Raw genomic sequence first — 15908 nt, forward strand, 5'->3', positions numbered from 1 at the left:
AACTCTGTAGAGTTTGTTAGCTCATATATTTTTATAATATGAGTATAATACTGTGCTTAAGATATAATTAACTTAAGCTACATATATAATAGCAAAACTCTGTAGAGTTTGTTAGCTAATATATTTTTACAATATGAGTATAGTACTGTACTTAAGATATAATTAACTTAAGCTACATATATAATAGCAAAACTCTGTAGAGTTTGTTAGCTAATATATTTTTACAATATGAGTATAGTACTGTGCTTAAAATATAATTAACTTAAGCTACATATATAATAGCAAAACTCTGTAGAGTTTGTTAGCTAATATATTTTTACAATATGAGTATAGTACTGTGCTTAAATTATAATTAACTTAAGCTACATATATAATAGCAAAACTCTGTAGAGTTTGTTAGCTAATATATATTTTACAATATGAGTATAGTACTGTGCTTAAGATATAATTAACTTAAGCTACATATACAATAGCCAAAAACTCTGTAGAGTTTATTAGCTAATAGATTTATAATGTAACTATAGTACTAAGCTTAAGATAAATTTAGACTTAAGCTAAATGTATATAGTAAAAAACTCCTTAGAGTTTATTAACTAATATACTTTTATGTTATAAACATAGTACTGAGCTTAAGATATGATTAAACTTAAGCTATATATATAATAGCAAAACTCCGTCGAGTTTTGTTAGGTAATACATTTTATAATGTAACCATACTGCTTAAGATATGATGAAACTTAAGCTAATTGTATAATAGCAAAAAAAACTCTTTAGAGTTTGTTAGCTAAAATACTTATATGATATAAACCTAGTATTGAGCTTATGAAGGAAAACTTAAGCTACATATATAATGGCAAAAAACTCCGTAGAGTTTGTTAGCTAATACATGTTATAATGTAACCATAAAGCTTAAAATATGATGAAACTTAAGCCAAATATATAATAGCAAAAACCTCTTTTAGAGTTTTGATAGCTAATATACCTATATGATATAAACATAGTACTGCGCTTAAGATATGAATAAGCTTAAGTTACATATATAATAGCAAAAACTCTGTAGAGTTTGTTAGCTAATACATGTTATAATGTAACCATAAAGCTTAAAATATGATGAAACTTAAGCCAAATATATAATAGCAAAAACCTCTTTTAGAGTTTTGATAGCTAATATACCTATATGATATAACATAGTACTGCGCTTAAGATATGAATAAGCTTAAGTTACATATATAATAGCAAAAACTCTGTAGAGTTTGTTAGCTAATACATGTCATAATATAACCATATTGCTTAGAATATGATGACACTTAAGCCAAATAGTAAAAAACTCTTTAGAGTTTGTTAGCTAATATACTTATATGATATAAACGTATTACTAAGCTTAAGATATGAATAAGTTTAAGCTACCTATATAATAGCAAAACTCCGTAGAGTTTGATAGCTAATATATTTTTATAATATGAGTATAGTACTATGCTTAAGATATAAATAACTTAAGCTACGTATATAATAGCCAAAAACTCTGTAGAGTTTGTTAGCTAATGCATTATCATGTTACCATAGTACTACTCTTAAGATATGATTAACTTAAGGTAAATATGTAATAAACTCTGTAGAGTTGTTAACTTATATATTGTATGATGTAATAATCATAGTACTGTGATGATAAAAGGAACTTAAACAAATTATATATAGCATGTAGCTATTTAGTACTGTTATAAGATAAGTAGAAATCAGTAAGATTGACTTATCTTCTCCGAGGAACTGTCAATTGTTGTGCGAGGACCATGGGATCGAATTGGTGGATACCTGAGACGTCCTCGGTGGTGATATCTCTCAGATAATGGTTGGCAACCACCATATCGGATCTCCAGAAATAAACCCTCCATTATTCCAAAAAACATTTGTGTAAATCAATTGTAAAAGTTAACCATCTAATATCATGAGTATTAAGCTCATGGAGGGTCGGATTTGGTCCATCCGTCTTGTATGCACATAGTATGACAGTTCTGACCCTTCGGAGATATAGTACGTGAGACTTCATTCTGCCTAAGTTGAAGATAGAGGAAATAATCTGTTGCATTTTCCCTTCCTGTTTGGTTCGGTGGAGATAAATTTACAGTGCTCTTGCTGGCCATCGTGATAGAATCATCGTATCATGGAGCCCAAGTATGTTATCCAGGCGTGTTCATAAACCTCACTTGTGAGGTGTTGGAGTACTATATTCAGATCCCCAAGTTGGAGCGTGAATTTCCGTTTTAATTCTCCAATCAGAAGCTTAAGTAGGTTTACTAACCATCCAGTTGTGTTAGTAGCTTGATGATTAAATTCAACTGTAGTCTGAGGCGCTGTGGGTTTAGATCAACTTGTATCCCGTCGTCTAGGTAATTAAGCTCGCGAGGTTCTTGACGATGTAGGTGCACAACCAGGTGTGTCTGTCCTCGTTGAACTTTATGTAAATTAAGCCTGACTGCCGTGCTCGTCCCTAACTTGACAGGGGAGGCCTCTAACCTGAAGAAAGCAGCCCAATCATGAAGGTTCAGGTTAACTGGACTGTAAGGAGGCTTGCTTTCGTTCACTGATATATAGTTGTCACTTGTGGCGTAAGTCTTGAACTGTGAATTAAGATCGACCTCTGCGTGGAGTGCGTTGTCCATCATGGTCCAATCAGAACAAGGCATTTTGATTCTGTAGAATACCAGCTGTGATGTCACCGGTGTAGCAGGAAAAACCTTGTATAAAATCTTGCCGTCGTTGATATTAGCATAATCGTCGGTCTTCACGTAGCTTCGAAGTTACCCGAGTGACCACGTGTTTTTGGGTTAATGGTAAACGCAGCGAAACCTTGGTATGAAATACCTCGCTCTGTAATATTAATGCTGGGTAGGTTATTTTCCTGGCTGTCGTGAAAGTAACTTCAGTTTGAATCTAATTCTGACTTCCTTATATAAAGGTACAATAACCTTGCAAGTTGTCAGCTTGTAGACTGTATACATGAATGTATCGTCCTAATTGTAGAATTAAAGCTGAACTTGTTGTACATATTTCTTCTCAGAAAAGTTGGCGATTATGAGTTATACTTTCGCTGTAACAAGGCTGCTGTTCAATTTCAATATTGAATTGTCTGCAGATATGCGTAATGGTCACGCATGTAGATAATCGTATCGTCGTCCGGGATTACATATTCTAGCCATCTATACGGAACAGTTGATTTCTGTGAAGATCTATGAAACGTCGTTGACTAATTAATACAGCGACGTTCTGTGTTGTAAATAGCCTGTGCAATTGTCTTCGCGTAGGCTTATAGATGGCATCTGGCATACAGTTGATAGACAACTTATGCGATGTCTTGAACGGACTGACGAGTAGCTATATATGACGAGTGGCTAGTATATGGAGACCTTGGAGGAGACTTCCTCGGTGAACTCTGGAGACTTCGCGAAGCCGGTGCCTTTCTGCGGTGTTAATGGAGGGGTCCACAGGAATATCATCCGACATCAGTGTAGAGGCATCAGGCTGCATGGAGATCTCTGCTGATGTCATTGTAGCTGTCACCGGTCGCTTCTTATGTCGGGGATGATGATCGGCTGATCATCGTAGACGTCCAGGTCTGCGGCTGGAACAATCTCGGTTGAGAAAGTCCTAGTAGACTTCGTTGATTTCCCCTCAGATGTCAACGCTTGATAGCTTCACGAAGCTCTTGTGTAGTCCCTCGATGTCCTTCTAGATGATGATGATCTGGATTCAGGTGTCCTTCGCGAATGCCTTCGCGAAGCTTCCTCTGCGTCCGGTCCGGGGGGACGACGATATGACCTTCGCGAAGGCTTCCGTGATGTCTGATGGTCCGAGTCCACATCAGGCTGCATGCTGATCTGCGCTGACATCACTGTTGCCGACATCGGTCATTCTTTTGATGTACATCGGCTATGTATGATGTATGATCGGCTGATCATCATACAGGCCCAAATCCGGCTGTAGAGATGTAGTAGAAAACCTCTAGTCTACGGCTGCGACTACGTCCCTAGCCTCTCCACCACTCTAGCGGAACACCACACGGGAGGGGGGTCGGCCAACAGCAGTAGACTGGCGAGGGGTTCAGGTGTATCAGTCATACTAGACTCTGCATACGCGACCTATCTGCTGCGCGTCTCAAACGCAAAGTAAATATTAATAAAAGGTAGAATTGGATAAATTAGTACCGCAACTGCAATGTGAATAAAATGAACATGGCGCAGTACAACTAAGGCATATTAAAAGCGGATCAGCAGCAGAATAAAAACCGTAATCTGCAATAGTACAAAAATTTTCAGCAACGTAATCCACTGAAACAAACACGGCGTCCCGTGAATAAACTGTAGAAAACGCGACTAAATATCAATATATAATCGTTGAAGGATACTAGCTAAACCTCTATAGATGTCTATACGAGGTAACTAACTAAATATAAATCAAAGGATATAGTGTCGGGAGACACAAACGCTCTCACGTCCAGCTCACTGGGCGAAGAAGGAGAGAGTGAGGTACATGGGTGAAGGTGGCGCCCTCGTTTCCCGCGCTTGTGGAAAGGGGGTAACTCGTGGTGAGTACTAATTAGTGATTTTACATTGAAGGGAGCTTCAATTAGGGAGATACAAGTGTTTCCACTAAGTTCGCAAGAAGAAGAAGACAAGCAAAAGAGCATGAGTCAGGATAAGGAAAAATTAGGTACCTGTGAGGATGTGCTGGCCATGTGAGTGTCTAGTTCATTGCGCTTAACAGGCAGCATGGCTGTATGATCCCCAGGGTGTTGAAAGAGTATCGGAAAGTATGATAGTGTCCTATGACTGGGGATAGTAATGTACGTAGCGTCGTGAGCAGGCAATGTGCCTGGATATGAGCGCCATATAAGCGGAGTATTACTCTTACTATTACTACTGTTACATAAAACCAATACACAGTGTTAAAATCATACTGGATGACATCTCATCCTCATTGTTTTTTAAGAACAACTTCATTTTACATTCAGAGCACTCAAGCTTTCAATCACAAGAACTGACTATAATTTAAGACAGGCTCTAGGAATATCCATCTTTCATCAATCTCTTATATCTAAAAAAATCAGACTCCTACCTTTAAGTAGTCCTATTGCAGCATCATTTGAGAGATTGAAGGTTCCCATGGCCTGCACAATCTGTATGAGGCCAGAGAAGTGTTCGATCATGTGGTCTCGACACTGTGTAGAGATGCTCTGTAGACTGTTGGCAGATATGGATGCGAGAAGGGGTTGCTGGAGGCCAGCCAGGAGGTACTGTAATACTGGGTCTGCAAATACAAACACACATTAGCATCCCCTCTAGAACAGATTCCATGGACTTGTATGTACACCTTCAGTCACAACCATGAGAACACTTTTCATCAATATGGCAGTGTTTGTTTGGGTGAGTGAGTGAGTTTAAAAATACGCCGATTTTAGCAATATTCCAGCAATATCACGGCGGGTGAACACCAGAAATGGGCTTCACACATTGTACCCATATGGGGAATCAAACCCGGGTCATCGGCGTGTCAGTGTTTGCTTGGATTACTTCAGGTTGATCTAACACTACATTCCTATTTTATCATTACCATTCAAAACGGAAAATGCCAAACTCACTTACTGAACTGTTGGTATACTTGTGAATGAGTGTGTATGTTTTTCATACAACATACAAAGAGATAAGGATGATAACGGTTATCTTTCATGTACAGTAACAGTATTCTACAAATCTTACTAAATGAACATTTTATACATCTGGCATGGAACGTTTCAGAAGGGTAATCTTTCACATGGAGGAAATAGCTGGACCAAAGAAGTAATCCAAAGATAAGAGGAAACGAAAGGGAAAATGTAGCACAATTATATGGTAAGCATAACCACCAAGTGGTTGCATGCCAAGTGCATAAGAAACTATCTTTGTAATAGTCTCAAGATGGCGGTAACAACACTGACAGCATGTCCAGGAATCACCCAGGGGAGTGGATGGGTGAGTGAGTGACTACTGCATTGCTGATATTTGCAACAAACTACTAAACTGATTGAACTACATTACAACTAAGAAATATGTCCACCACGATTGCTGGGTACTTCACAGTGAGTGAGTGAGTTTAGTTTTACGCTGCACTCAGCAATATTCCAGCGATATGGCGGCGGTCTGTAAATAATCAAGTCTGGACCAGACAATCTAGTGATCAACAACATGAGCATCGATCTGCGCAACTGGGAACCGATGACATGTGTCAACCAAGTCAGCGAGCCTGACCACCCGATCCCGTTAGTCGCCTCTTACAAGAGTGGGTTACTGAAGATCAATATTCTAACCCGGATCTTCACAGGTAGGGTACTTCACAGAATAGATCCATGAATGCAGTAACTCTTTATGTATAAACTCACCCCAATACTGTAAGTGTCTATGTATGAGCTCACCCCAATACTGTGAGTGTCTATATATCAGCTCACCCCAATACTGTGAGTGTCTATGTATGAGCTCACCCCAATACTGTAAGTGTCCATGTATGAACTCACCTCAAGAGAGTGGCTGTCTCTATATGTATGAATTTATCTAGATACTGTGGTTTTCTCTATGCATGAACTCACCTAGATACTGTGGCTGTCTCTATATGTATGAACTCACCTAGATACTGTGTGTGTCTCTATATGTATGAATTTATCTAGATACTGTGGTTTTCTCTATGCATGAACTCACCTAGATACTGTGTGTGTCTCTATATGTATGAATTTATCTAGATACTGTGGTTTTCTCTATGCATGAACTCACCTAGATACTGTGGTTTTCTCTATGCATGAACTCACCTAGATACTGTGTGTGTCTCTATATGTATGAATTTATCTAGATACTGTGGGTTTCTCTATGCATGAACTCACCTAGATACTGTGGTTTTCTCTATGCATGAACTCACCTAGATACTGTGGCTGTCTCTATATGTATGAATTTATCTAGATACTGTGGTTTCTCTATGCATGAACTCACCTAGATACTGTGTGTGTCTCTATGTATGAACTCACCTAGATACTGTGTGTGTCTCTATGCATGAACTCACCTAGATACTGTGGGTGTCTCTAGGTATGAACTCACCTAGATACTGTGTGTGTCTCTATATGTATGAACTCACCTAGATACTGTGTTTTTCTCTATGCATGAACTCACCTAGATACTGTGTGTGTCTCTATATGTATGAATTTATCTAGATACTGTGGTTTTCTCTATGCATGAACTCACCTAGATACTGTGGTTTTCTCTAATGCATGAACTCACCTAGATACTGTGTGTGTCTCTATATGTATGAATTTATCTAGATACTGTGGGTTTCTCTATGCATGAACTCACCTAGATACTGTGGTTTTCTCTATGCATGAACTCACCTAGATACTGTGTGTGTCTCTATATGTATGAATTTATCTAGATACTGTGGTTTCTCTATGCATGAACTCACCTAGATACTGTGTGTGTCTCTATATGTATGAACTCACCTAGATACTGTGGTTTTCTCTATGCATGAACTCACCTAGATACTGTGGGTGTCTCTAGATACTGTGTGTGTGTCTCTATCACCTAGATACTGTGGTTTTCTCTAGAACTCACTGATGTGTGTGTCTCTATATGTATGATACTTGTGGTTTTCTATGCATGTCACTCACCCTAGATACTGAGGTTTTCTCTATGCATGAACTCACCTAGATACTGTGGGTTTCTCTAGGTATGAACTCACCTAGATACTGTGTGTGTCTCTATATGTATGAACTCACCTAGATACTGTGGTTTTCTCTACGCATGAACTCACCTAGATACTGTGTGTGTCTCTATATGTATGAATTTATCTAGATACTGTGGGTTTCTCTATGCATCAACTCACCTAGATACTGTGTGTGTCTCTATATGTATGAACTCACCTAGATACTGTGGTTTTCTCTATCCATGAACTCACCTAGATACTGTGTGTGTCTCTATATGTATGAATTTATCTAGATACTGCGGGTGTCTCTAGGTATGAACTCACCTAGATACTGTGGGTGTCTCTCTATCCATTCACAGAGTTCTCCGATGAGTTGAATACTAGAATACTGGACAGCGACGTGGGCTGTATTAGGAAGTGACAACACAGCCTCTAACACCTGAGGCACAATCTCATTCTCATCCCTGTAAAACAGATATTCAGTTTCAAAATTCAATATAATACTGAGCACAGGCAAACTATGTAAAGCCCGATGAACTAAAACACTTATGTCAAGTAGTTACTTTCATCGCTGTGCACAATGAAGTTCATGAATCTGTTTTGGGGGAGGATAATCAAAGCTCCCAGAGAAATAGACATGAAAATTTGAGATGATTGCAACTTACCACCGTGAAATATTTCTTGTTTATATACAAGGTACCAATGCATGAATAAAACGTCTTGATTCTTATGTGCGGCTGCATAAGCATGAACACTGTATACATTTATATACAGATCGGCATACAAAGTTAAACATGTGTATTATTCAAGCTCACACTGCCATAGAGACTGTGTGGAGAAAGGTATACATACGGGAGAATGTTCTTGGCGACAGCACTCATGACGAACAAGGAGGACTCGGACAGATCCCAGGAGGATGAGGCCTGGTTCTTCAGGTTCTCAAACATCTGTGGAGGAGAACACGTCATTTACAGACACTTCATCTGGATATAGGGACATTTGCAGCCTGCTTCAGATTCTACTCATACTTCATACCTCTTTAACAGTCAATGTTCCTTTATAGAACTGTTTTTAATTAACTTCTACAAGAATAGCCTTGAGGAAAGATGTTTAGCTCACAAATATGTAATATTTCAAGTAAAATTGATATTTTATACTTATCATGACTCATGAGGTCAAACCCTCCCAACCTCCCCACTGGAAACAATTCGGATTTCACAGCAGATCCAAGTGCATGGGCAGAAAAGTCAGGAGAGAGTGACAAGTAAGGCTGGTCACATGACTGTTTACGCATGAAAAGGGAGGTAACTTGTGGGTGAGTGTATTTTTACGTCTGCTTCGGGAACTTCAAAGGATTCAAGTGTTCCACTAGCATTCGCATAGCAAAGGGAGATAAGCAAAAGATCATCAGTCAGGATAAGAAAAAATCATGTGTTGCTTACAGAAAACACAAAGAAACAGGTATGATTGTATGTACAGCTACATGTTAGTCAATGAGATAATCTCAGTGAGAAACAACTGAGAAAGGCACAGTCATTGTTACCTGTGAAAAGCAGGATGAAGACCCAACAATGAATACTACATCTTTGATGAGCTCTGACACTCGGAGACGAAACTCCCCAAAGTCTCCTGTGTCGTCTGGAACCCCCTCCTGCAACAAAGTTTCGCCAACTGTATTCCAAAAAATTACTGTAAAGAGAATTTGGCAAAATGACTATAAAAACTGTTAGTCAAATATAATCATGCTAACGGTCGAGAAAATATTCATACAAAAGTACTTTAAAAAAGTCATGAATTAAGTGCAACATAAACCTAAGATTACTGATAATAACATGAGTAAGGAAAACATATTAAAACAGATTCCTAATAAAGAAAACAAATTGTTTGTATATCAGAATTGTAATTTCAGTAACAGATTTTACAATGATGCCACAATGAGTGAGTAATAACACTATAATCTCCAGGTCTCAAACAGTTCCACACTGTGAGAGACCATGTAATCTATGTTCACATGTAATATATGAGAATGGTATCCACTAACATGATCAGGTTCCATCTGACAATGGCGTGACAGTGCTACAATTAGTCTCTGGATGTAGGGTTTGAATATTTCATTCATGTCCACTGAGTTCAGCTGATAGAGTTCCTCTGACAGTCGGTACCAGAAGTTGAAGGTGATCTCGGCAACCTGGAGGAACATCAAACATATTAAACCAGTCTATGCCTGGAACTTTCAAGCATTTCATTGTGTATTTAAAACAATTATTCAGCAATGGTTATACCAAAACCAGCTTTTATGTTCATATGTGGATTATTATAAGCTGTGCATTCAATACAGTTTTGAGGACTCAGTCTTATGTTCAAATCACCATCAGAGAGATGAGGACAAAGCTTGGGAGACCAGGAACAAACAGGTCATACTAGGACCAGGCTTATGACACCAGGAGCCAGCATATGACATCAGGAGCAAACATGTCATACTACGACCCTGCATATGACACCAGGTACAAACATGTCATACTAGGACCCTGCATATGACACCAGGAGCAAACAAGTCATACTAGGACCCAAAATGTGACACCAGGAACAAACATGTCATACAAGGACCCTGCATATGACACCAGGAGCAAACATGTCATACTAGGACCCAAAATGTGACACCAGGAACAAACATGTCATACCAGGACCCAGCATATGACACCAGGAGCAAACATGTGACAACAGGACAACATGTGATGATAAGAACAAGTATGTGACACAGAAGAAGCATGTGACACAACACGGGACTGGGACCCAACATGTGACACCAGGACCCAACATGTGACACTAGGACCCTACATGACAGTAGGACCCTACATGTGTCACTAGGATCCAACATGTAACACTTAGACCCAACAATTGACACTAGGGTCCATCATGTGACACTAGGACCCAACATGTGACACTAGGACCCAGCATGTGACACTAGGATCCATCATGTGACACTTGGACCCAACATGTGACACTTGGACCCAACCTGTGACACCAGGAGCAAACATGTCATACTAGGACCCAGCATATGACACCAGGAGCAAACATGTCATACTAGGACCCAGCATATGACACCAGGAGAAAACAAGTCATACTAGGACCCAAAATGTGACACCAGGAGCAAACATGTCATACCAGGACCCTGCATATGACACCAGGAGCAAACATGTCATACTAGGACCCAGCATGACACCAGGAACAAACATGTCATACTAGGACCCAGCATATGACACCAGGAGCAAACAAGTCATACTAGGACCCAAAATGTGACACCAGGAACAAACATGTCATACCAGGACCCAGCATATGACACCAGGAGCAAACATGTGACAACAGGACAACATGTGATGATAAGAACAAGTATGTGACACAGAAGAAGCATGTGACACAACACGGGACTGGGACCCAACATGTGACACCAGGACCCAACATATGACACTAGGACCCTACATGACAGTAGGACCCAGGAGCAAACATGTCATACTAGGACCCAGCATGACACCAGGAACAAACATGTCATACTAGGACCCAGCATATGACACCAGGAGCAAACAAGTCATACTAGGACCCAAAATGTGACACCAGGAACAAACATGTCATACCAGGACCCAGCATATGACACCAGGAGCAAACATGTGACAACAGGACAACATGTGATGATAAGAACAAGTATGTGACACAGAAGAAGCATGTGACACAACACGGGACTGGGACCCAACATGTGACACCAGGACCCAACATGTGACACTAGGACCCTACATGACAGTAGGACCCTACATGTGTCACTAGGATCCAACATGTAACACTTAGACCCAACAATTGACACTAGGGTCCATCATGTGACACTAGGACCCAACATGTGACACTAGGACCCAGCATGTGACACTAGGATCCATCATGTGACACTTGGACCCAACATGTGACACTTGGACCCAACCTGTGACACCAGGAGCAAACATGTCATACTAGGACCCAGCATATGACACCAGGAGCAAACATGTCATACTAGGACCCAGCATATGACACCAGGAGCAAACAAGTCATACTAGGACCCAAAATGTGACACCAGGAACAAACATGTAATACCAGGACCCAGCATATGACACCAGGAGCAAACATGTGACAACAGGACAACATGTGATGATAAGAACAAGTATGTGACACAGAGAAGAAGCATGTGACACAACACGTGAGACTGGGACCCAACATGTGACACCAGACCCAACATGTGACACTAGGACCCTACATGACAGTAGGACCCTACATGTGTCACTAGGATCCAACATGTAACACTTGGACCCAACAATTGACACTAGGGTCCATCATGCGACACTAGGACCCAACAATTGACACTAGGGTCCATCATGTGACACTAGGACCCAACATGTGACACAAGGGCCCAACATGTGACACTAGGACCCAACATGTGACACTAGGACCCAGCATGACATTAGGACCCAGCATGTGACACTAGGGTCCATCATGTGACACTTGGACCCAACATGTGACACTAGGACCCAGCATGTGACACTAGGACCCAACATGTGACACTTGGACCTAACATGTGACACTACGACCCAACATGTGACACTAGGACCCAACATGTGACACTAGGACCCAGCATGACACTAGGACCCAACATGTGACACTTGGACCCAACCTGTGACACTAGGACCCAACATGTGACCCTAGGACCCAACATGTGACACTAGGATCCAACACAGGAAGCTAGAAGCTAGCATGTGACAGTATGGGTAATCTTGACATCCTATAGTATGACCAGAAATTATTGAGAATTTTAGGAATATGTTTAATTGGATTTCTAGTATAAACAACCTTGACCAGCTATCAAGTGCTTGGTTTCATTCAAGAGAGACAACTCCGTTAATCATTTTTCATTAGTTTGTGAAGAGTTATCCCCCTTTGTTTACTTGCCAGCAGACGACATTTTCAGTGATCCTCAGTATGGACTGACTGACTGACTGACTGAGTTTGGTTTTACGCCGCTTTGAGCACTATTCCAGCAACATCACGGCGGGGGACACCAGAAATGGGCTTCACACATTGTACCCATATGGGGATTCGAACCCGGGTCTTCGGCGTGACGAGCCAACGCTTTAACCACAAGGCTACCCCACCGCCCCTCCTCAGTATGGATGATTTAGAGAAGAGGAAGTTGATTTTAAGTATTATAACAAGGACATTGGTTGAACTGGTGCTTACAGCATAGAAATTTTAACTGGGACAATGTGATTTTCTCAGATGAAAGTTCTGGGTGGCTGTTTCCTAATACACTGAAATTCTTGACCAAACAAACTGAAAAATCTTTGTATCAGCGCCCAAAGTACAGTCCGAAATTTAACGTGTGGGGTGGCATATCTGTGTTAGGGGCAACACCCCTCTGTGTATTTGACGGGAATATGAACAGTGGCGGTACACAGATATTCTCGAGGGACATTACTTCCATCTGCTCTAGTGTTCTATGGAGGAAATCTTTGGTTTTTCCAGCAGGACAACGACCCAAAACATCGTTCAAACTATTCAAAGCATTCACAGGCCTGGTTTCGGACTCAAAACATGACATTATTAGATTGGCCAAGCTATATGCCTGACCTTAATCCAATAGAAAATGTTTGGGGACTTATGAAGGAAAGTGTCAAAAAGAAAAATCTGACAAATATTGCTTAAATGAAAGAAGAGGTGGTCCGATATTGGGACAGCATGGACCACGACTTTCTAACTTCTTTGATCAGTAGTATGCCCCGCCGCATTGAAGCCTGCATTGCTGCCCATGGTGACTTGACAACATACTAACTGTTCACCTGTCTTTGAATCTGGAGTTATGTTCTGCTAATATTCACATTAAATATGTGAGTAATGAGTGAAACAAATATTAAAAAATTACAATCTTAAATTCTCAATAATTTCTGGTTTTACTGTATAACATGAGGTAACATCTAGCTTACAATAACTTTCCTGACAAGGACAAGATATTTCACATAATTCTTGACATATAAATAATGTTCAGTATTTAGGGGATAACTGTACTGTGTTTGACGAATTGGAGACGTATGCCTGTGGTTATATAGCCAAGAATTTAGTTATATCGGGCTATATAACGCTAAATTTTATGGCTATATAACCACCGTATATACGCCCCAATTCGTCAAACACAGTACAGTTATCCCCATTCTAATTCAACTCGTTTTACGCTGTTTTTCGTGAAAGAAATTCATTATTTTAAACCAGGTCAAAGTTCCTCTAGGTCAAAGGTTAATCATATCACTCCTTGAACTTACACCATCGCCAGAAAAAGTAGTTCCCTTTTCAAACTACACACGCTTTTATTATGTGCACACAGACTAAATCTGACAATGATGAATAGATCATAGTATTATAGATAAAATGGAAGGAATTATGATGAAATCGCCCTCTAGTTACAGAAACGAGCGCCCCACTGATTCCTTAACTACGGGCCATTATCAGTTCTGTTGTCAAATGACGTCACAGCAGGTGACGCCACGCTCATAATGACGCCATAATCTTGTTTCATGATCTAACAGTGTTGGGTCAACAGCCCGCTATTGAGTAAGTTGTTTGAACTTAAAATTAAATTTATGATACTATTGTGTCGTTTTTAACACAAATTCCACCCATTTTAGCTGGATAGGGCAGTTAATTGACCTATGGCTTCTGCAAATGACAATGTCCTGCAAAGCAGCGTTACCCCAAAAGTGTAGGGATACATTTAAAGGTTTTGGTGAATCGGTTTTCAAATTGCGACCGTATATGCTGATTATACGGTCGGAAAATTATAGCATTGACCAATCAGTACTCGTGTTTCATACTAAGTTGAATTAGAATGCTCAATAATGTTGAACAATGTCACCAAAAATACATTACATCATCCGGATACATAATCAACAACTGAATCCAACCTGAAATGGGTTTCACGAGTAAGTGAGTATGCTTTGACATTTCAATATTCTAAGCATATCACAACTACTTGTAGCTAGGGACATCAAAAATATGGTCAGCCCACTGAACTTTTGCCAGGTATCAAACCATACACTTTAAGTTGACAATCTACTGCATTAAACAGTGAACCTGCAAAATCACTACCAGATTATAATGTCGAATTACAATGTTACCTCGTACAAGTGATGTCCGACACAGGTTAACAAAAGTTCCAGTGTTCTAAAATCCCCAAGAGCCTGAAACAGAAAACAGCTCACCTATATGCAAACCAGAATACACCAAGAAATTCACACAAACAATTCTCTTACATTTACTGTTAATGGTAAATATTGTGTAGTCTTTGACAGAATGGGAAATCACTAATCATGACTGATAACATGTCATGCCTTGACTTGTAATTCTCACCTGATTTGGTGTGGAAACAATAGATTCTAAAAATGACTCTGCCATTTCTGTAAATATCCTGCAGTAGTTGACTGACCTGGGAAATAAATCATCCATGTATTAGATGCAGGATCAACCAGTGTCCATCTGATCCACACACTGACAAGTTACTGTTTCCCACAAAGCAATTCATTGTTTGGGGACTTCTTTGTTATTACTTAAATGTTGCTAAAGATATCACACATCCTACAAGCTTTTGTATAATATGTATACACTGACTTGTCAGAATCCTCATCCGCCACTGAGAGATGGTAAGCTGTGGGTAGAGTGAGAACTCCCTCAAACAGATGCTGTGCCATCGCTGGATTCTTTGACAAACTCTGAAATCAAATTTAACTCAAGTAACTGTTTATCATTCTGGCCTAGCATTCTTTATCCTTAATCATCATCATTGATTATTCACAGTTTTAATCTTGACATGAAAAACAACTAAAACAGAATGCTTCATCTGGAGTATTTAAATGGTGTAGGGAGGGCCTCTTGTGACGTATCAGTATACTCTATTTTCACATATCACTTTCTGACATTCCGGGCGTTCCACTCATCCATTCACTGTTTATCATCAGCTGTTCTGTATTTCTGTATGTCACAACAGTGTGTGACGGACAAATCTAGACAGACAAAACTGCAGTTGGCTACATATCATAAAATACTTATAATGTGAAAGCATATAATTTGTACCAACAATGTTTGGCATTTATCTTCTCTGAAGTCATCGTTTGGAGAGGGTCATCAGGGCTCGATTT

General features: G+C 39.8%; 1 protein-coding gene across 1 annotated transcript in view; it reads right to left on the reverse strand.

Moving 5' to 3' along the window:
• The window catches only part of LOC124280591 (transportin-3-like), a 67623-nt gene that overhangs the window by 20173 nt on the left and 31542 nt on the right, over positions 1-15908 (reverse strand). The window contains exons 10-17 of the mRNA XM_046716566.1: positions 15382-15482; positions 15124-15199; positions 14892-14954; positions 9752-9898; positions 9254-9361; positions 8563-8657; positions 8035-8174; positions 5110-5301 (exon numbers count right to left, since the gene is read on the reverse strand). Of these exons, the coding sequence (XP_046572522.1) occupies positions 5110-5301; positions 8035-8174; positions 8563-8657; positions 9254-9361; positions 9752-9898; positions 14892-14954; positions 15124-15199; positions 15382-15482 (922 nt within the window). The remainder of the gene's footprint in view (positions 1-5109; positions 5302-8034; positions 8175-8562; positions 8658-9253; positions 9362-9751; positions 9899-14891; positions 14955-15123; positions 15200-15381; positions 15483-15908) is intronic.

The sequence above is a fragment of the Haliotis rubra genome, unplaced genomic scaffold, assembly GCF_003918875.1.
Source record: "Haliotis rubra isolate DU_JTF1 unplaced genomic scaffold, ASM391887v1 Scf27, whole genome shotgun sequence".
In the NCBI taxonomy this organism is placed as follows: domain Eukaryota; kingdom Metazoa; phylum Mollusca; class Gastropoda; order Lepetellida; family Haliotidae; genus Haliotis; species Haliotis rubra.